Genomic DNA, 21,250 nt, shown 5'->3' on the forward strand with positions numbered 1-21,250 from the left:
ATGCAGCAAAAATATTCAATCAGGTCTTGATAATATTTAAATCTGGTGCAAAGATTGATAACTTACTTTAAATGTATAGAAATGTAAAATTATGCACTTCACAAAATGAGAAAACATTTATATTAGTAAATGTCTAAGACACTGCCCAGTTCCAGGTATTGGTTGCCTATTTAATGGCTTCCAGGGGCAACAAAAATTTGAACTACAGTATTTATATAATTACTGACATTTTAAAATGTCAATTGCTGTGATAATCTACTGATTGAGAGGCATAATCTTACATTAACGTAACATAATAACTGTATATGAATATAGGTGGCATAACTTACAGTGCACAAATGACCCTAACTATATTCATCCATATTTTAGAATGAGAACATTTAGTGACTTCTCACAAACTTTACACATAATTTGAAACCTTTGTTAAACTCTTTCTCACTAACATTCCCCACAAAATATTGAATGAAAGAAAGTTTATCACTTACTACATTTTCACTGTTCAGGTAAAAAAACTTCAGCATCAGGCATGAGGTTTCAATTTACTACTTTTTTACTAGCAACTCAATTCACAACACATTTTGCAGGCACTATCCACATACGTAACTCAACACACTTGCAACATTATATCATTGTATAACACACAGTTCAGGGGATATGACTTAAAAAAATTTGAGGTATTTGAAAAACTAGTTTTTCTTAAAATGGAGTGCGATTACCCAGACTAGAACTTTACAATGTTTGATAATGACAACACTTAGTGACTTCCACCAAACATTAAACACGATTTCAAAACTTTTCTACACCTTTTCATTGGTCTTTGGGTGAAACATCCAAAACTAATCAAACCAACATAATCAGGGTTATGAATCTTACATGCCTAATCTAAAAATTTAACACATTTGTAAAGTAGTGAAATGTTCGACGCTGTTTTATACATTGCAGTTCTATTCTTTAAAAAATGAGGGGGCAGGGAGGTGGGGGAAGGGGTAGATGAGGAGAGGGCTATGTCTACATTATCAATGATTCACAATTAGAATCAGTCAATTCAAGCAAATACCTGAGTGTAGCAACTTGTAGTGATATGAACTGGAACTATCACATACCCTCAGTTATAGGAATGAAAGGCAACAAGACTTCAATTCAATGGCAAGATACTGGAAAAATGCAGTCAGCCTAAAAAGGAGAGCATCATAGAAATAAGTGTTAAACCTGAATTGGTGGACTACTGAAGATAGATGCAAATTATCTTGCGATAACCTATACACAATATTTCAGGACCTAGTATTAAGTGAAGAAGTTAGAGATATTCTTCAGCCCCCCAACACTGCTCTTGTAGGAACCAACAAGATAAGATTACACTAATGATAGCATGGACAGAGGCATTTAAGCACTTGTTCATCACTCACTCCTGAGCAGTTGGAATGGGAAAAAACCCTAATGTGCTAAGAATCATCTGTTGTGCACTTCACAGTAGTTTGTATAGAGTTGCAGTATAACCATCCTTACCAATGTTTTGGTAAATATTGGTTTCAAATGGAAAAGATTCTCTGGCAGAAAGATATTTTTGGAATGAGGGGACTTATGATGTGGAGATACGATTTCATTTGTGAATGCAGAAAATATAATATGACTTGACAAAATATGCGTTAACATACATGTGTTGTGTAGAAAGATGTTAATGAATGCAACCAAGAGTGTGCCAGCAAGGTTTATCAGGAATTTATTATTTTTCATACTGGTTTTAAGAGTAGTATTATGCCTTGTGCTATGTTGATTTTCAGTTTTTAAAAAACAAAAAGAACCCATCAACATGTGCACACTAATATATTTAAAGTGTGATTCATTTCCTGGTCATGGCTGAATGAGACTTTGATATAACAGATAGCACATTGCACTATTCCATACCTATTTTTCAAATATGGCACAAACAGCTTCTGCAAGGAAATATGTAATGTTGGTCAAGTTGAGGAAAAATGGAAATTCTTTACAACATGTGGAAATTTTAGCAGTGTGCTCATGGTTGTTCAGCCAAGTTGTTGATCTGATCTCAATGACCAACACAGTCATCTCCTTCAAGAGCTGTGACATTACAGCTGGAGTCCTGGGAGGGATTACACACAAGAACACTATTCACAACACCTTGAGAAGATCAAAGGCTCAGTCACACAAATACTGTGAATAAAATGGAAATAATAAACCTGGGAGACCATGTGAGAAGTTCAACCATATCAATTAATGAAAATATACACACTGCAATGCAGAAGATCTGGAGAGAGTGGTTAATAAAGCTGTCACATGAATAATGCCAGACAAATGCAAGAACATTAAGAATGAGTCCTGTAATGAGATCAAAGACTAAATGAGGAAGAGTGATAAAAGAATAAACAGTGCTAAATGTAACAGCTTCTTTACCAACCATTGAGAACAGCAGTGGTGAATATAACAATGATGATGTGGTTACAACAACAGTGCACTGATGAGGAAACTAATAAATAATGAGACAGCTTCTGCTACTTACCTTCAGCAGAAAAAATTACTGCTGACAGATACATATAAAATTAAAAGAGACCCACTTCTCTAGCTTTTGGCACTAATAGTTCCTTCATCAGGGAGAACAGATGGATAGCTTGGGTAAGGTTAAAATGGAAGGGCAGATCACTCAGCTCCCAGAATTACAGAGATCCAGCAGTAGTGAGGATGAGGGTAGACAAAGACCTTTGCTTGAAACCTTGTCTTTACTTGGTGATTGTCTTTATTCATCCAACTCATTCTTCTATGCATGAAGAGAAAAGTCAGTGAGATAGGAGACAACAAACATGTTGTGGTAGGATAGTGATGGGGCTATGATGGGTATGAAGCAGGAAAGTGATAACCCGAGGTGAAGCATGACAGATGGGGAAAGAAAGGAATGATATCTTTGGAGCAGAGATGAAAGATATTAGTTTAGTAAGTACATGGCAAGCACCACATTAAAGGCGATGGCTGATGAAATGAAAAGTTAAGACTACAAATGTGGAAGTTAAAGCATGTCAAACAACTACAAAATATAAAATAACAGACAAATGTACTCATTTTATTTTTTCTTGAGTCAGACTGACAATCAAATCAAGAAGATCTGTGTAACCTCCAAGGCATGTGGGGTGGCATGAGTGATCCATCTTCTGTACAGTATGTTGGGCACAGCAGGCACTGAAGCATTAGGCTCGTGGTTTGAGCTTATCTGCACTCACAGGATGGATCATCAACATTAAATATCTATTTCTTCATACTATCTTTAGATCTTCCAGTCTGGATCATAATCTGTTCAGCAATGTCCAACAACCAGCTTTCATTGCGTCCAGAAGGGTAGCTGATCAGCTGCTAGAATCTGTCTGCAGAGGGGAGGCATTCTGTCCTTCCACTCTTCTGTACCTGTCTTCTCAGTAGGCATACGAGCTTCTTAAATGATCACAGGAAGTTCTTGCTGGACATCGTTCATGCGGCAGGTAGGGCTGCTCACTGTTCTACCCACTTGATGTGGCTCCTTATCAGTAGCAACTTCTCTGCATAAGAAGGTGGCACTATTAAAGCTAGGTAATAATGTTTGTCAGTTGGAGCAGGCTTGAGGAAATCTGTAACAGCCTCCATGTTTCATTGAGTGCCTCACCAGATGGAACATTTCCAGAGTCCTGTATCCTATATACTGTGCAGGAAGCTCAATTATAAGACAAATGAATGAGAAGGAGGAAGAAAAGGTAGAACCAGTGATCTGTATTGCATGGGAAAGGCATATTGTCCAGCAGAAAGTGCAATGCAATTGCCTGTGGGTGGATTGTTGGAGGATGTAGGCCTCATTTCAAGCCAGACAATTTGTGAATCACAACATTTTGTGTGGAGCTTTTCATTTTGTTGTTCTTACAATGGTTTTTGACTGTAACAAGTTCTAACAAGCATTACTCCTATGTATTTTGGAGGATGACAATGATGTTAATAGGATCCTGACCATACTATATATAGCTCATGGTGAGCTTATTTGCTACATAGTTGGAACGTAAGGACATGTCCTTGAATTGGTTAAGCTTGGCTGGTTCTGATTATAGCACACTGATAAATGTCTGAGCACAGTTGTCAGATTTATGTCCACAGTGTTGAAGCTTTTGTTTTGCATAGCAAAAGGAAGGTCATTTGCATACAGAAAGCTTCTTGTAATTGGAATCAGCACTTGGACATTGGTATAGTTGTCAGAAAGAACAGGGACACTTTCCTGAGGTAGTCCATTTTTCTGTGCTCTCCAGTGACTACAGTGCACTTGGAAGTGAAGAGAGTAATAAGCAGAGTAAGATAGAAGTCCTTCATCAGGTTGTACAATTTCATATGTAGTAATCAGAAATTGGCAGTGTCACGTGCTGTTGTTAGATTCACAAAAGTCACACCAGTAACATGACAAGTACCAAACTCGCCCTACATGAACCAAAGAAGATTCAAGAGCTACTCTGTACAGCTTTCCCTGGGTCAAGAACCTGCTTGCACATATATAAGTAAAGGTTCAATTGTAGCTAGGCTTCTATTCAGAATAACATGTTCTAGTAGCTTGTAGAGATGCCTTAAAAGAGTAACTCATGTAAAGTTCTTAGGGTACTTTGATTCCATACCTCCCCTTTAAGAGAGCTATCACTCTGCCTTTTGCGATGTTTTTGATATTTAGCAGCTGCTCATGCAACTGTTGAAGAGTTGTAGGTTTTATTCTCTTGCTTATGGACTAAATTTCTTTCTATATTTAATTTGGACGTTATCTAATCTAGCTGCCATACTGGCTCTGCTCTCCATGATAGCCTTAGCGAGTTCTTATACCTGAAACAGGAAATAAGACCATCACTCTGTTCTTTTGATATATCTTTACTATTTAGCACCTGATCATGCAGCTGTTGAAGAGTTGTAGGTTCTATTCTCTTGTTGATGGGTTAAAGTTCTTTCTCTGTTTAATTTGGATGTTATCTAATCTAGATGCCATACCGGCACTGCTCTCCATGATAGTCTTATTGAGTTCTGCTATCTGAAATAGGAAATAAGACCATAAGATTCCTTAGGATCATTGTGGAGTATTTTAGGTACATTTTCTTTGTGTTTGACTTTCCCATTCATGAGTTGTGTTGTTGGTAACATATCCCAACTGCAGTGATGGTTTAATATTTATTAGACCTAGTTGGATCACTACTGTGACATCTCTCAGCCACAAAGCATGGAGATTGCATGATCCAATTCCTCTATGGATTTTTATACAAGTCTTCCTTTCCAACACTGTTAGTGACAAGACAAGATGGTTCTCAGTTTCCACTGTCACCTCATCAAATGGATCTTTCTCAAATAGAGTCCTGTACTTTGTAAACTTAACAGCAAGCTCAATAATAAGACAAATGAATGAGAGGGAGGAAAAAACACAGACTCAGAAGGGAGTGCTGGGTAGGAAAAAGATAGAAGAAAAGAGCCAGAAGGCTTGACACACAGATAGAAAGTGTAGAAAAATGTGGAAAACAAACAGTTTACAGTGTAGGTGTGTGTCTTGAAGGAAAAATCCTAACTTTTACAGTTCAGGAAAACTGATGTTAGTTGTGAGGATTCCTGATGAGTAATGTGATGTAACAAGTATTCTAGTTTCATGTTGCAGAGCAGGCCATTAATAATATATTTGGTATCACTATTATGACAGGCACTGGCAAACTTCCTGCAGTTGGGATATACAACAGTTAGGAGTCTGCTTTTCTAATATAGGGCTTCCTATTACCACTCATTTCCCATTCATCTCACTGAATGAATGTTTTTCGCTGCTACATGTAAGAAAATAGTATTAAGTTAGTAGGGTGTACGTGATTACTTCAATGATCAGTTTTTACAAGTGGCAGCCAAGATGGAGAAAGTTCGTTATTTCGCACACAGCTGCACTGTGCACTCATTTCTGAATAATGACAAGTGTTTAGTAAAACAGTATATTAAGACTACAGTATCCATTCACTGTGTATATCTGGAGACTCATCTAACATACTGAACTGATTATTTCAGCAGGCTCTGAAGGTAGAGTTCAGAAATCATGTTCACAAAATTTCACATTCTTCAAAAATCATAGACCTGATTGTGCCATGTGGAACTAAAAGGATTAATTAATTCTAATATGGAACATTGTTAACTTAAGTTCATGCACATAGGCAAGCAAGATCCATGCATAAATATGGAAAAACTGAGAATGCCAAATAAGCATATGTTAATGAAACATGCTATATTTTGGTACATTTATTCTTCCACAGCTACTTTGGCAGTGTTATATTGAACTACTTCTTACAGCATGCTAAAAAATAGTGGTTATGATGGCATCATTTAAATGCACCACAATAAAAAAACATGCTTTTAACTCTATAAATGATTTTGGAAGATTGTTGAAATGGCTAAAGGTCAACCAATAGGTCCCTGTAATGAGATAGAACAGCTGTTATGTTATATAAGAAATAATATCCACAGTTATCCAGCATTTTTCATGGTCATCTTGAGCAGAAAACTTTCACCAAAGATCACATCACAATCATACACATGAGGGACAGCAGAACTGATCCAAAACACTGCTTTATATAGCTTAGGCCCACACTGAAAAGAACAGGGATCTGCAGCACCACCATGTAGTAACCTCATTACTCTTTGTACCACCACACACAAGTCTTCCAGAAGGGAAGACAGAATCACTCGCAGGAAATGCAGCTACACCTCACCTGTGATCTACTGCAGGAGGAAAACTGGTGCTTTGCGGCATCAACAATAACCATCTACACACATAATAAAGATGAACTGCCACCGTGCCATGGGGATTTTCCTTAGCTGACATGCACTGTCTAGATGGATTTTACCACCCCCAAAAATGGTAGCCTCATCTGTGAATAGAATGGATGACAGAAAGCCCACACTATGGTGGTTTGTACTATGAACCAGCAATGAAAATGTCATTGCAGATGCAAGCCTGTAGGTAATAAGGCCTGCACACATTGTGAGTGATACAGATAGTTGCAGCTGTCATGGAAAATGTTCTGTATGGTTGTCTGGCTTAGCGCATGCTGGTGGGCCTATGGACTTACCTTCGCAGCTACGGTTCCATTTCTGGTTCTTTGCACAAGCCATTGTGGCGCTGGGATTTCTTTCATTCAACCAACTAACAGATAAGACTACCTTTATGAAGGCCAATATCATCCAACTGTGCAACATCTGTGGGTTATGGATAATCACCATGACACAGTGGCAGTGAACCATCAACATCAGCTCCACCTTTAATGTTTGGGCAGGTGTTATTGGTGCCTCATGAGACCAGTCATGCCTCCCATAATGCCTCACAGGCAAGCATTTCTTGTAAGTGACCCTGCCTCTCCTGTTTGAAGACTTGCCTTTGGAGGTAAGCAGGGTAATGTTACTACATGATAGGGTTCCAGATCACTGCTCTTTCAGGTACAGACATAGCATTTCCACTTGCTTGGTGAGTTCTCATGTGGTTTTCAAACACTGAAACTGATACTGTCAAATATCTTTTATCTCCAACTTCAAGTGGATGCACCTCCCTGGGAACACACATCTGACCCAGGCTTCTCGGTGATTCACTAAAAGTCTCCATTCCTTTTCTTTCACACCTTCTCCTTCCCCTTCAACTCTTTTGTCAGAAGAAGGAGCTGCTGGCTATGAAAGCTTGTAACAGTTAAATCCTCGTGTGTATGTGTTCCTCTGCTGCCACTTGGTAAGTAGATTTTTCATCAACCTATTTACATTCTAATATCAATAATTGATTATCTTCATTATTATATGTATCCTGCTATTTAAAACCAGATACACCATCTTCACTTGCTTTTCTTGTGTGACGCAAAACTGTTCAACAAAGTAAAAAAAAATGTGAGTATCTGAAATGCCATCTCACCACTGTCCATAATGACTTTAGCTAATTTGCTTGAAATTAAGAAAAGCACACTTTTCACACGAAACAGAATACACATTTGAGATTTTCTTGATCCACAGTTACTAATACACACTCCTACTTCAAGTCTACAGTATATGGCACTGTTTAAGCCTTAAAGAACTAGTCCAATTAATGCAATATATAACAAGACATTCATATTTTTAGTCCAACTTATGCAATGTATACCTATGCATTCATATGTCACTGTGCACAATCAACATCAGAGTGGGTATAATGCAACTGCTAAGTACTCCTTACATTAACAGAATTTTCCATCATCTGTATGTAATACCTAGGAAGTCAACATTTTCTTTACTTCTGTTAATCTGTTTACTACATGAAACTACATAACTATGCTGTATCTTCTTCACAGTCCCATTATTTGCATTCTCAATGTCCATGTCATTCTCTTAATAACATCATCCCATACATTAATAAGGTGTGCAACAATATTTATAGAGATTTAGCAATGAGAACATTAGATGTATTAAAATGGTAAACTGTTGTAACAGGTTATCTAGCATTTAATTACAAACTGACAGTTCCACTACTCTTTCCAGCTAAGCAGCAATGCAGCAGGTGCTTTAGCAGCAAAACCATTGTGTACATACGTGTCATAATAATCTGAAATAAATCTGTATCTACTGATTGGAATCCAATCTTTTTTGTGAGTTATGCTAATCTCAGTTTGTGCATATTTCTAGTTTACTTCTATCTAAGCTCAGTTATCTTCAGTCACATTAACCAAGCATTAGCAAATGACTTGGAAAATGTTTACCTTGGCGTGATTCCCTACGTTTCTTGGCTTTCAGAGGCTCTTCTAGCCCTTCCATTCCCTCTTCCTCTTCACGTTCAATGGATATTGAACGTTGTCTAAGGTTTGATTTGTTGTTAAGTGGAACTTTAGTGTTTTTAATGAAAGAAAAAGAAAGGAGGAAAGAAAACAGATAAAATAACATATATGTTTCTTTTTTGGACAATCACAGAAATGGTACTAGAAATAAAAGCATACAAAATCTTCTCAACTTTTTCAATTTATAAAAACAAAAACAACACACAGGTTCAGAGAAGACTGGTTACTATCATGCAAATCACATCTGAAGCTCACACAGAAAGCTTACATAAATGTGGGTAGGTTATAATACGCAACAGAGGGTTGAACCGTTTGAAGTACTTTACTTACAGTCAGGAAGATACCATGCTACACAGACAAATATATCTATGCTGTTATGAATTCTTCAGAAAAGCATATATCAGTTAAGTGAATCTCTCAAATCTGAAGCCATCCAACACCATTTATACACAATATTACACTGACAGGCATATCTACCAGCAATTACACACCCAAAGTAAAATACAGGTCCACCAGTTAAGCTGTTGGTAGTAAACAAAAAATTCTCCCTGCACAATAAAATGAACATATACACACTTCATGCACAACATACCAGCACATAAAAGCAAGTGTGAACATGTGCAAAGTGTTCCACACACATACATGAACACATTCAGTTTTGGATGATTAATTCTATCACTTGCACCCCTATAAATTCTCTTACTACATAAATTGTGGTTTACAAAATACTGTATTCAGAGTTGAAATCTGAGTGTTTGTGATTTCCAAAGACGACTTTGAATTTAAATGATACATAGACATGTGTAAACCTCCTCTTGTCTCATCAACAATTTCATAAGACAACAATGTGGAATTTTTTCACTGGACATAGGAACTGGAAACAGTACAAGATAAAAAAAGTTACAGTAGAAACGAGATCTCAAATAGCTGTATTTAATAAAGTATCATCCCAAAAGAGTACAAATGGAATGCTAGAAATGTGACATTCTGCACTCTCTACATAAAAAATCCCTTCTTTGGCAGCTAAGGAGAGAAAGGATTAAAAGGATTTGGCATGGAAAACTATAAAAAATTATAATTTAGATATGAATATTGCGTTAAGAGATGTCTGAGTTGCTAGTTCAAAAGAAAATAATGATCAAGAGGATCATAAAATATAACTGACTTCACTATTTCTGTACCTTCTCTCTATATTCTGGCTTCTCACTGATTTTGGTCAGCAATGTTCTTTATGTTCCACCTGTATTTGCTAAATGTACATAAACAGAGAGGTAGACAGGTAAAGAGTGAGATACAAGAAGAACAAATGAGACCACTAATGTGGTAATAGTTAGGGGCCTCTTTTATAATTATTACTATGATGTCTTGGATTCCATGGAAAAACAAAAGTCTGGAGGAACCATGTTCATATGTAATGACTGTATGACTGTACAATTGTGGGCCCACATCTGCTTAAAAGTATTGAGATCAGCTGACTTCATCGGGCAAGGAAAGAACTCTGATACCTGTAGGAGGATCCTTGAACCATTTTGCTTAAATTGGGGCAATGCACTTTTGTACTGAATATACAGGTTTCCAGTAGAGTACTACAGGTGAACAAATGGATGCAAAATACCTGAAAGGCATGATAACAGACAGATAATTTGAACATTAATGAGATATTTCTCATATAAGTGTAGCACATGATTGGTTAAAAGGACATACCAGAGTTCAGTTGTATTTTTGATGTATTTGTACATCAATATCACTGGGTACCAAACGTATGGTAACCCATCAGTCAGGACAATATTTATGATTTATGCTTCAAGTTTTGAATGCAATCCCTCCAGCACACAAATTCATCTCTGTTACCTGCTGTTTGTCTGGTCTTAAAAGAAACTACTTGTTTAAGGTATTGGAGTCTGAGAAATTTCCATTTTGCTCTGTGCTCTATTTATGCACACAGAACACAATAATGAAGATGGCTTGTAAAGGATGTTTTCACCAAGAAGATTTTCAAGTGCCTGTAATATCCTAACAAGGAGTATATTAGTTACTTATGAAATGAACCACATAATAATATTACCTTCCTCTTATTCTTTCTTCTTAAGGGATGATGTGTTGCAGTATGATTAGAGCCATAACACTTGTTCCTCGATTAGATAAATTTTAGGTAATTTTCTTCACATTTCTACAAGTGAATGTGAATGTGAACTAATCATTTTTCTGCAGTGATTATGTAAAACACTACAATTCAATTCAGGAGAGCCATAGGTGAACCATTACGTGTGTTTCAAGATGTGAATCAACAGTTTAAAGCTCTCATACCCTTTATGGCCTGTATTTATCTACTGTGATAGATGAAACATCGAACAACTGACAGTGTAGCAGATGGCATTGTTTCTCAAAATTGGCACTTTTTTCTTTTAGTTTACTAAAATAGTGGGAAATACAGTTTAATATGATTTTCCTTTGCAGATACATTCAATTAAAAACTGTCAAATTTATTACGTATTATTTGGTAACTATCCTACTCTTTCTTGAAATAGTAGTTCTGTTTGATTAGCAGAGCTGAGAGGTCTTCCCTTGAAATTGTGAGAATGTTTTACACCTGGAAATTCCATTCACCAATTGTTTGATACTGTAACATGTTGTCATGGATACTGAACAGAGGACACACAGTAAAAGGCAACAAAGTGCAATATGAAACTGCTTACCTTCATTTGTCTGAGTTGTGACAAATGTCTTTATTAGAGTATCTGTTGTTTGTGTGTACAGTGAGAGAGCATAACGAAGTGACTGGAGCTCAGGGCTTTTCTCCAAGAATGCTTTTTTCAATCCATTACCACCTGCATGGAAATATAGTTTGATTGTATCCAGTGCCACATCAAGCACAGCACACTGCTTTGGCGAGAGATTCTTCTCGACTTCTTTTGAGATGTCCTAAATGATTCAACATAACAAATTTCTGTATTAGTAGGAATAATGAATATGAGAAAGATGTTCATAAACAAAAAAGTTTGAAGAGAATATAATGGTCACATTTTTAGTCAGTAAAAATCATGAGATTCAATTACATATCAAAGAGACACAGACTGGCAACACTGAAACCAAAGTGGAAAAAGTTCTGTTCATTACTATTAATGAGATTTCAGTTCATCATGTATCTACCTTTTATTTGTCAGGAGATGGTATCTATCAGTTCATTTTGTCATGGTCCCCAGTTTTATCATTAGATATGCTTTCGAGGTTAGAGGGTGTAGAAATTCTTGTGTATGTGATTCTGTCACATACGAATCAACCACAAAAGTAATCTTATTTATCATATCTGTTGAAGTGAAACGTTTATATTCATCTCCCTGCTGTGTACTATATCTATGTCTTTTGTTGGTATCACAAAATAAAATACATGTGTCTTGTTATAGCAACTATGTCATGTATATACTTTATGTTGTGCCCTTTAGTTCTTTCTTGGATTTTCTGCAATAGGTTATGGACCCAGTACTATTATTATTATGTAGTATTCTGCCTAGTGGCAGGTCCATGTCTTCATACGAAGAATTACTAATTCCACTGTTCCGTCTTCAGCTTCTTCCTTCAGTCTGTTATATCTCCTTCCATCTTTCATGTCGTCCAGATGTTTCCTCTGAGTTTCCCTTCGATGACATCATGTATGAGTCCCTCATGTATAAGTAGATGTCCAATCCAGTTAGCCTTTGTCTGAAGAATTGTGTGCAGAATACTTCTCTTCTCTCCTACTCTTCGCAGTACATCATCATTTTTTATGCGATCTGTCCACTTGATCTTTTCCATTCTCCTCCAGCACCACATTTCAAAGCTCTCTAAGTATTTGTTCTCCTTCTTTCTCTGCTCCATACAGTGCAATGCTCCAAATGTAGCACTTTATCATTTTTTTCCTCGATGCCAAACTCAACTTGCTGGTCAGCAGAGCCCTCTTCTTGTTGAAAGCACCTTTGGCCATGGTGATTCTTGCTCGGATTTTGTTGGTGCAGTGGGAATCCTTTGTGATAAAACTTCCCAGGTATTTGAACCAATTCACATTTTGATTCACATTTTTCGATGTTGATTTCCATGCTGTATTTTCTTCCTGTTTCCACCAAATTGTTCCTCATGTGTTGCAGCTGTCTCTGATTTTTAGCGAGCACTACCAGGTTGTCTGCATACTTGATGGTGTTGATAAGACGTCCTCCTACTTTGAAGTTTCCGCATTTTTTCAGTGCTTCTCTTGCCAGAATTTCTCCATACAGGTTGAAGAGACTTGGTGACAGATAGCATCCTTGTCTCACTCCCCTTCCTATTTCCACACTGTTTTTTTCTCTGTAGTTCAGTCGTACCTTTACCCTTTGTCCCAGGTACAAGTTCCTTATAAGTCTCCAATCTCTCCAGTTGATTCCTATTTCCTTAAGGATGTTCATCAATTGACTCTGTCAAAGGCCTTCTGCCAGTCTATAAAACAAGCACAAAGTTCTTCATTAATGGCCAAAACTCTCTCGGACAATATCCTCATCATGCCAATGGCATCTCTGGTCCCTTTTCCTTTCCTGAAGCCAAACTGGTCTTCTCCCATGACTTCTTCAATTTTGTTTTCCAATCGTCTATTTAGTATTCTTGCAATGATCTTTGCCACATGTGATATCAGACTAATTGTTTTATAATCACTACACTTCTTGGCTTGCTTTTTCTTCTCAAGAGTAACCATTGTGGCATCCAAAATGTCTTCAGGCCATTCTCCAGTTTCATAGATTTTGTTTCTGATTTGTGTCAGAACTTTCAAACTTTCATTTCTGATTTCTCTGAGCAAATCCACTGGTATGTCATCATCCCCTGTGGCTTTCCTACTCTTCATGTCCTTTATCACCTTCTCTACTTCCCTTGTCAGTATACAGGGCCCTTTTTCAACTTTGTCAATAGCTTCCTCTGGCTCTATGTTGATGTCATCTGGGCCATGTTCTGTTTCATATAGTTTCCTTATCTATTCTTCCCATGTTTTCAGCACTTCCACTTGTTCAGTAACCACTTGTCCTCTAGAATCTTCTATTCCGAACATAAGGTCATACCTTCCTCTTCTTTGTAGTTCTTCTACTTCGTCACACATTTCTTCTAAGTACTTTTCCTTCACTTTGTCTGTTTCCCTCCTGTGGGCGTTGTTAAGTCTTCTGTATTCTTCTTCACCAACATTTTTACACTTCCTCCTTTCCTCCATCTTCTCCATCATCTCATTGGCAATCTGGGTTTTCTCGCTCACTTTGTTTCCCTCCCAGCTTCACTCTTCAGAGTACCTAACAAAACAATTTTAACATTTTGCCACTGAGCTTTCGCACTTGCACTTGTATTTTTGTGTCCCACTTTGTTAAATTTTTTCTCTAACGATTCTCTTACTGCCAATTATTCTCACTTAGCTTTTCCAAGTCCCATCTCTGTTTTCTCCTCCCATGCTGTCGGATCTTCTTCAGCCTCATGCTGATATTTGCAACCAAACGGTTGTGATCCGTGTCGATGTTGGCAGCTGGCGTAGTCTTGGCATCCTTCACACTGCCCCTAAACTTTTGTTTGATGAGTACGTAGTCCATTTTAATATCTGTTCACATCTCATGGGCTCTTCCATGTGTATAGTTTACTCTTCCTTTTCTTGAACCAAGTGTTCATCACCACCAAATTATTTTGGTGACAGAATTCCACTAGCATTCCTCCTCTGTTGTTTCTTTTTCCTAATCCATATTGTCCAACAATGTTTGCTTCATTGCCTTGTCCAACCACACTATTCCAGTACCCATGATTAAGGTATTTACTTTTCCTGTTCCTTCAGACGGAATGATGTCTTCTATTTCATTATACATTTTCTCGGCTTCTTCGTCATCATGATCTGATGTTGGCATGTACACTTGGACCCAGTACACTATTCAAGAAAGGAATTGGGTATTGAAATTTTACATTTTGTGATGCCAGAAATGTGTTAGCGTATGTTGCATGTTATGCACAGTTCGTACTGTATATATGTGAACAATTGCTGCACGTTTCTCTTGTGGAATTTTTGCGGTTGTAAATCTGAACTGTTTTACAGGACTCCAATGGCTTTTCATGGCATAGAGAAGCTGTGTGGGGCTGAAAATTGGACTATTTGGAAGTTACCAGTACGAAATTTATTACATGCGTCAGACGGTGCATATGAAGTGTGTATTGGTGACATAGAAAAACCTGCAGGTTTACCAGCGGATGCAACATTGGCACAAATAGATGTGTTTAATGCTGCACTAAAAACACGGGACAAAGCTGATTGTGCAGCAAGTCAGATTATTGTTAGAACTGTAGAAGCAAACGTCATGGTGTTGTTGGTTGCATGTGAGAGTGCACGAGATGTGTGGGACAAGCTACATGCTGTGTTTGAACAGAAAACAAAGCAAGGTGCACATTCTGTTCAGTCATAATTCTTCAATTTTTACATGGTGATACATCTCGCTTGTTTTGAAAACTTGCAGGAACTCAATGTGAAACCCGATGACTCATCGTTAATGGTGCGACTACTTGACAAACTGCCTGACAATTATCAAAGTCTGTGACAGTCGTGGTGGGCAAGATCTGAAGTTCAACAAACACTAAAACGTTTAATGGATGTGTTAACAGGACAAGGTAGTTGCACTTTTCGTTTCCAAAGCAAACATTAAAAATACAGATGGCATCACTATGACGAATGTTACTTCGTCAGACAAATGCAAAAAGTCTACAAACAAAAAGAAGCTCAAATGTTTCGGTTATGGTGGATTTGACCATATTAAAAAAAAAAAAAAAGTCCAAATGTGAAACATAAACAAAAAACTGTCCACAACCAAAATAAAAGGGATTTGCCTGACCAGGCCTTCATTGGTGAAGCAATAAATGCAGAATTGGACAAGGACTCATTGATCACTGATTGTGGAGCAACGAATCACATGGCTAAGAAAACCCTAGTGTTATACATCATTTACTAAGTTTGCAACACCACGGCAGACATGCACAGGCAATGATTTGACTATGAACACACTGGGAAAAGGGACTATTTATTTTGAAGCTTTTGTCAATGGAAAATGGAAGTTATGCCATACGTATAATGTTTTGTACACTCCAGAATGCCGAAGAAATCTCTTTTCTGTATCATCTGCTATGGACAAGGGATTAGACTTTTATTCATTGAAAGACGTGTGAGTTCTGAAACAATGGCATTGTAAAAGTGTGTGGCATATGCAGTGGCAACTTATTGAAGATGTTGATTTGAGTGACAAAACAAATTCAGCCTTGTGATCCTGAGGTAAATTTTGGGTCAAAGGACTCTCTGCAAATTTGGCTTGAATGCTTGGGTCAACAAAACAAGCATCATGTCAAACAATTCTTGAAGCAGCATGGTGTTGAAGTTGAAGACTTCGGCACAGAATTTTGTAAGGCATGTGGGAAGCAGCATCACAGCAGTTTTCAGTTACAACAGCAGCATGCCACACAACCTGGAGAAGTGATTCATGCTGATCTGTGTGGAGCTATTGAGTGTAAATCGCTGGGAGGAGCAGAATATTTTCTTTGCTTCACTTGTGACTTTTCAAGATTATGCATGATATATTTTCTCAAGCAGAAGTCCGAGACTGCAGAGAAGATTACAGAAATGGTGAACATTGTGAAGAATTTTTGTGGTCAACTACCAAAAGCATTGCAATGTGATGGTGATGAGAATTTGATAATACTGAAGTTAAAGATTTGATGAAATTAAATGGCATACAACTTGTCATCACAAATCCTTATACTCCAGAGCAGAATGGATGTGCAGAGCCCATTACAGAACAGTTTTGGAACTAGCTTGAACCATGTTGCTAACTCAGGGCCTGCCTAAGTTTTTGTGGGGAGAAGCAGAAAACACACCTGTTTATGTGTTAAACAGAACTGGTACAAGTTGTGTGGATGAGGTATTCACTGGAAAGGTGATACAGCAAAATAAACTTCATACTTTTAGGGTGAAGTGTTTTGTTCATATTCCAAAGGAAAAGTGAAAGAAATGGGATCCAAAAGGAAAATCAGGAATCTTTGTTGGTTATTTTGATGGCATTGACGGCTTTTGAGTGTGGATTGAATAAGAAAAATGGATTATTCAGAGTAAGGATGTTGCTTTTGAACCTGAGAAAACTGGTAGGACAATGGTGTTACTCCCAAGTGAAACAGGCAATGAAGAATTGAAGAATCATGAAGATGCAAGTGTGTTTAAGGAGCCTACAAAAGAAAGTTCTAGTGAAAGAGAATTGAGGAATAGGCAACAACTGAAGAAACCACAAAGTGCCTTATTGAAATTATTCTGGCTGAAATAAATGAGCCAAAGAATTATTCAGAGGTTATTAATTCTGTAGACCGTGAACACTGGAGAAGAGCAATGGAGGAAGAAATGATTTCATTGAAAGAAAATGCTACGTGGACTTTGGAACCTCTGCCACCAGATCATAAGCCCATTGCAAACCGTTGGGTTTACAGAATTAAGTGTAAGGCTAATGGTAAAATTGATTGCTATAAAGCAAGACTAGTGGTTCATCATGGATTTTGTCAACAAAAAGGTACTCACTATCGCGAATGTTCAGTCCTGTTGCTAGACACAATACAATTAGATAAATTTTGAGTGTTTCTGCTAGTGAGCAACTTCATTTGGCACAATTTGATGAAAAATCTGTGCAACAAGAAGGACAGGAACACTCTCCAGAAGAGATATATATGGAGCAGTCTTAGGGATTTAGTGATGGAACTGATTGGATATGCAAACTTCATAAAAGTTTATATGGACTAAAACAATTCCCAAAGTGCTGGAACCAATGGTCCAAGGACTTCCTAATAAATCTTGGGCTTTGGGAAAGTAAGGTAGATCCATGTTTGTTCTATAGAGCAAATTGCAATGATAGGTTGATAGTAGTTCTGTGTGTAATGATGGATTAATATCTGCAAGTAAGAAGAAGGATATTGAAGTTTTCCTACAGGAAATTCAAGATGAGTTTAAAACTACTGTTGAGCCAGTAGGACATTTCTTAAATATTAATATTGTATGTCATTATAATGGATCAATAGAGATTAATCAAGAAAGTTATGCTAAAGGTATTCTTCAATGGTTTAATATGACAAAGGCAAATCCTGTGTCAACTCCAATTGAGCAATATCTGCAGCCAAATGAGTTAACCAGTGATAAACCAACTAATGCTCAATATTGAGAAGCAGTTGGCTGTCTTATGTTTTTAGCTTTTGGTACAAGGCCCGATATAGCATTTGCAGTGAGCTGTGTGTCAAAATTTTTAGAGAATCCTCAAGAAAATCACTGGTCTTTGGTAAAAAGAATCCTAAAGTACATAAAAGGTTCAGTGTCATTGGGTATAAAATACAATGCTAGTCACGCAAACAGAAGACTGGAGATATATACTGATGCTGATTATGCCAGTGATACAGCAACCTGATGCTCAGTTAGTGGCATGGTTGCAAGATTTTGTGGAGGAGCAGTTACTTTGGCTAGCAGGTGGCAACATTGGATATCACTGTCAAAAACAGAGTCAGAGTATGTGGCTGCCAGTGAAGGGGCAAGAGAAGGAATATGGCTATCTAAGTTCTATGAAGAAATTTCACCACTGGAGAGTGTTCCTGTTCTTCTTGTTGATAACGCAAGTGCTATTAAACTGGCCAAAAATCCTGACTTTCACAAGAGGTCAAAGCATATTCATGTTCCCATGTTACCATGTTCTTAAATACCTGTGAGAAGATTCAAGAAGACCAGTTAGCCATTGAGCACGTACCAGGCAATCAGCAAGCTGCAGATATTCTCACCAAACCATACCCACATGTCCGGCTTAAATATTTAAGATCATTAATTGCAATGTGTTAAATACTGCATTTAGCAAGATAAACATTTAGGAGAAGTGTTGAAGTGAAATGTTTATATTAATCTCTCTGCTGTGTACTATATCTCTGCCTTTGGTTGGTGTCATAAAATAAAATACATGTGTCTTGTAATAGCAATTACATCATGTGCATGCTTCATGTTGTGTCCTTTAGTTCTTTCTTGAAGTTTCTGCAAAAATACTAAAAGGAAAATTCTCTTGAGAAAACTATAAAGTTAAGAGGCAGAATTGCTACCCATTACCTTCATGAGAAATGTCAGTACAGCCAATAGATACCTACAAAAGTACGTACAATATTCTAGCTTTCTGGAGTATAGCTCCTTCCTCAGGTAAGAGAAAGGGATAAATTGGGAAACATTAAAAAGGGAGGCCATGTCACTAAAATCCCAGAACAAGAGAGATTCATCTTTGGTGCTGTGATTCCTCCTTACGGTTATCATATTTATCTTTTGATCAGAATAGAAAATTGTAATAACACAAAAGTTATTTCATACATTATTAACACAGAAATACTACAACTGTAAATCAATTACTTAAAAATATTAATTTTGCTGAACATTCAGAGCAAATCTTTGAATTGTTTAAGCATCTCTAGATACTACACTGTCTTTGGCAAAAAATTATATTCTAAGTTAGTTGCTTTTCAAGGCTGGAGTTAACTCTGAGCCAGTTGTCAAATATAGTTCTATGGCTAAAAGTAACATTTTGTATTTAAAAGCAAATAAATCACTGTAGTTGACAAAAATAGAAGAAATTAATTTATAAGATAACAAAAAAAAAAAAAAAAAAAAAAAAAAAATCAATTCCACTTGCAGCATACAAAAATCATGATGACTCTAGGACTACAATGGAAACAACAATTCATCTGGTTGGAGTGAGACTAATGATACAAAAGATACATGAAAATGTGTTGGGTTTGTTTGTGAAATAACTTTTCTGCAACTGGTCAAGATTTTCTTTTTCTTTATATTTTGCACTATATGCTTTGGGAGATGTTTCCCATTTTCAAGTGTGGTTTCTGTTTCTGTTGTCTTTGGGTTTTCTTGTGATTCAGTTGTTCAGAAACATGCACATATTAAACATCACACACAATTTTCTGTGCACAGTACACAATGAAAATTTTCATTACATACTGTGCACAGAAAATTGTGTGTGAAAATTTTTGTTGTGTACTGTGCACAGAAAATTGTGTGTGATGTTAAATAGGTGCGAGTTTCTAAACAACTGGATCACAAGAAACCAAAAGAGACAAAAGAATAATACAGTACTTCATATATCAAAACCATATGCATAAATAGCATAGGACACAGAAAGCACACTTGAAAATAGGAATCATTCCCTGGAATGTGTTGTGCAAAATATAAATGAAAAAAAAAACTGAGACTCTTATCATAAAAGTTATTTCAAACACCACTCCATTGTTTTTACAGTCACAGGCTTTCATCAATCATTTCTAAAGGATGAGATCACATTCAAAAAATGTTGTGCTTACTCAAATATTTCTTAAATACTGCAATGAACCTGTCATTTAGGGCAAGACTTGATTAGAATTTAAGTTTAAATGTGTAAGTGAGAACAGGAGATATGCTTATAAGTATTCCTTCAAACCTAGAAAATAAATGCATAATAATTTTTAGAGAGTACTGTATCGTTTAACTGCTGTATACGTTTTTTGAAATAGTAATTATACAATTCTATATAATGCATTAATGTACACTATCATCAGTAACTTCATTCATAATACTGATGAGTTTTTAAACATTATGTGCTGATATTACAGAAAAACTAACTTACCATTACTCCACTAAGAGCGTTTTTTACATCCTGTTTTCCAGCCATGTGGTTCTTGAAAAGACGAGACATGTCTTCAATCTTCGCATTTGCAGCCAAATTCTTGGCATTATCTGTGAGGTTCTTTAAAATCATCTGAAATCAAAGCAAAAAATGAAATGTAAACTAAAGGCATCACTACAGTGGTAGAATTATGGCTTGCACAAGAGCAAACTTCCAACCAAGTATAGAAATAACACAGACCAATAACCCATGGTGAGTGTCAATAGAGATAAAGAAATACTCAGTTTTAACAGTTGGATGAGGTACAAGCATTGAAAATCATTTCAGAGTACATGGAAGCATTCCACAGCTGATAAAACTTCTTATAACTTTTACCATGTTGTTGTTGTTGTTGTTGTGGTCTTCAGTTCAAAGACTGGTTTGATGCAGCTCTCTATACTAGTATGTCCTGTACAAATCACTTAATCTTGATAGAAATACTGCAGTCTACATCTTTTTGAACATGCTTACTGTAGTCGTGCCTTGGTGTCTCTCGTCTACAGTGTTTACCCTTCACCTAATACTACAAGTGTCCAATATCCTAATATAATTTTCTCAGAATAACCTGATTTGATTTATCTCTGTTCTGTTACTCTTGATACAGAAGTGAAGCACCAGAGATGGTAAATAATGGGTGTGTTGATTCACCAGAGGCGAAAATAAAGAAGACTCAAGCAGTGTTGTACTGGCCATTTTGTGTGTGTGTGTGTGTGTGTGTGTGTGTGT

The 21,250-nt window shown here is 36.9% G+C and overlaps 1 protein-coding gene across 1 annotated transcript in view; it reads right to left on the reverse strand.

The window, feature by feature from the left end:
• LOC126095361 (protein unc-13 homolog C) overlaps window positions 1-21,250 on the reverse strand; it is a 657,358-nt gene that overhangs the window by 61,719 nt on the left and 574,389 nt on the right. The window contains exons 25-27 of the mRNA XM_049910168.1: window positions 20,486-20,617; window positions 11,507-11,732; window positions 8,736-8,858 (exon numbers count right to left, since the gene is read on the reverse strand). Coding sequence (XP_049766125.1) covers window positions 8,736-8,858; window positions 11,507-11,732; window positions 20,486-20,617 — 481 coding nt within the window. The remainder of the gene's footprint in view (window positions 1-8,735; window positions 8,859-11,506; window positions 11,733-20,485; window positions 20,618-21,250) is intronic.

The sequence above is a fragment of the Schistocerca cancellata genome, chromosome 8 (genome assembly GCF_023864275.1).
Source record: "Schistocerca cancellata isolate TAMUIC-IGC-003103 chromosome 8, iqSchCanc2.1, whole genome shotgun sequence".
NCBI classification, from domain to species: Eukaryota; Metazoa; Arthropoda; class Insecta; order Orthoptera; family Acrididae; genus Schistocerca; species Schistocerca cancellata.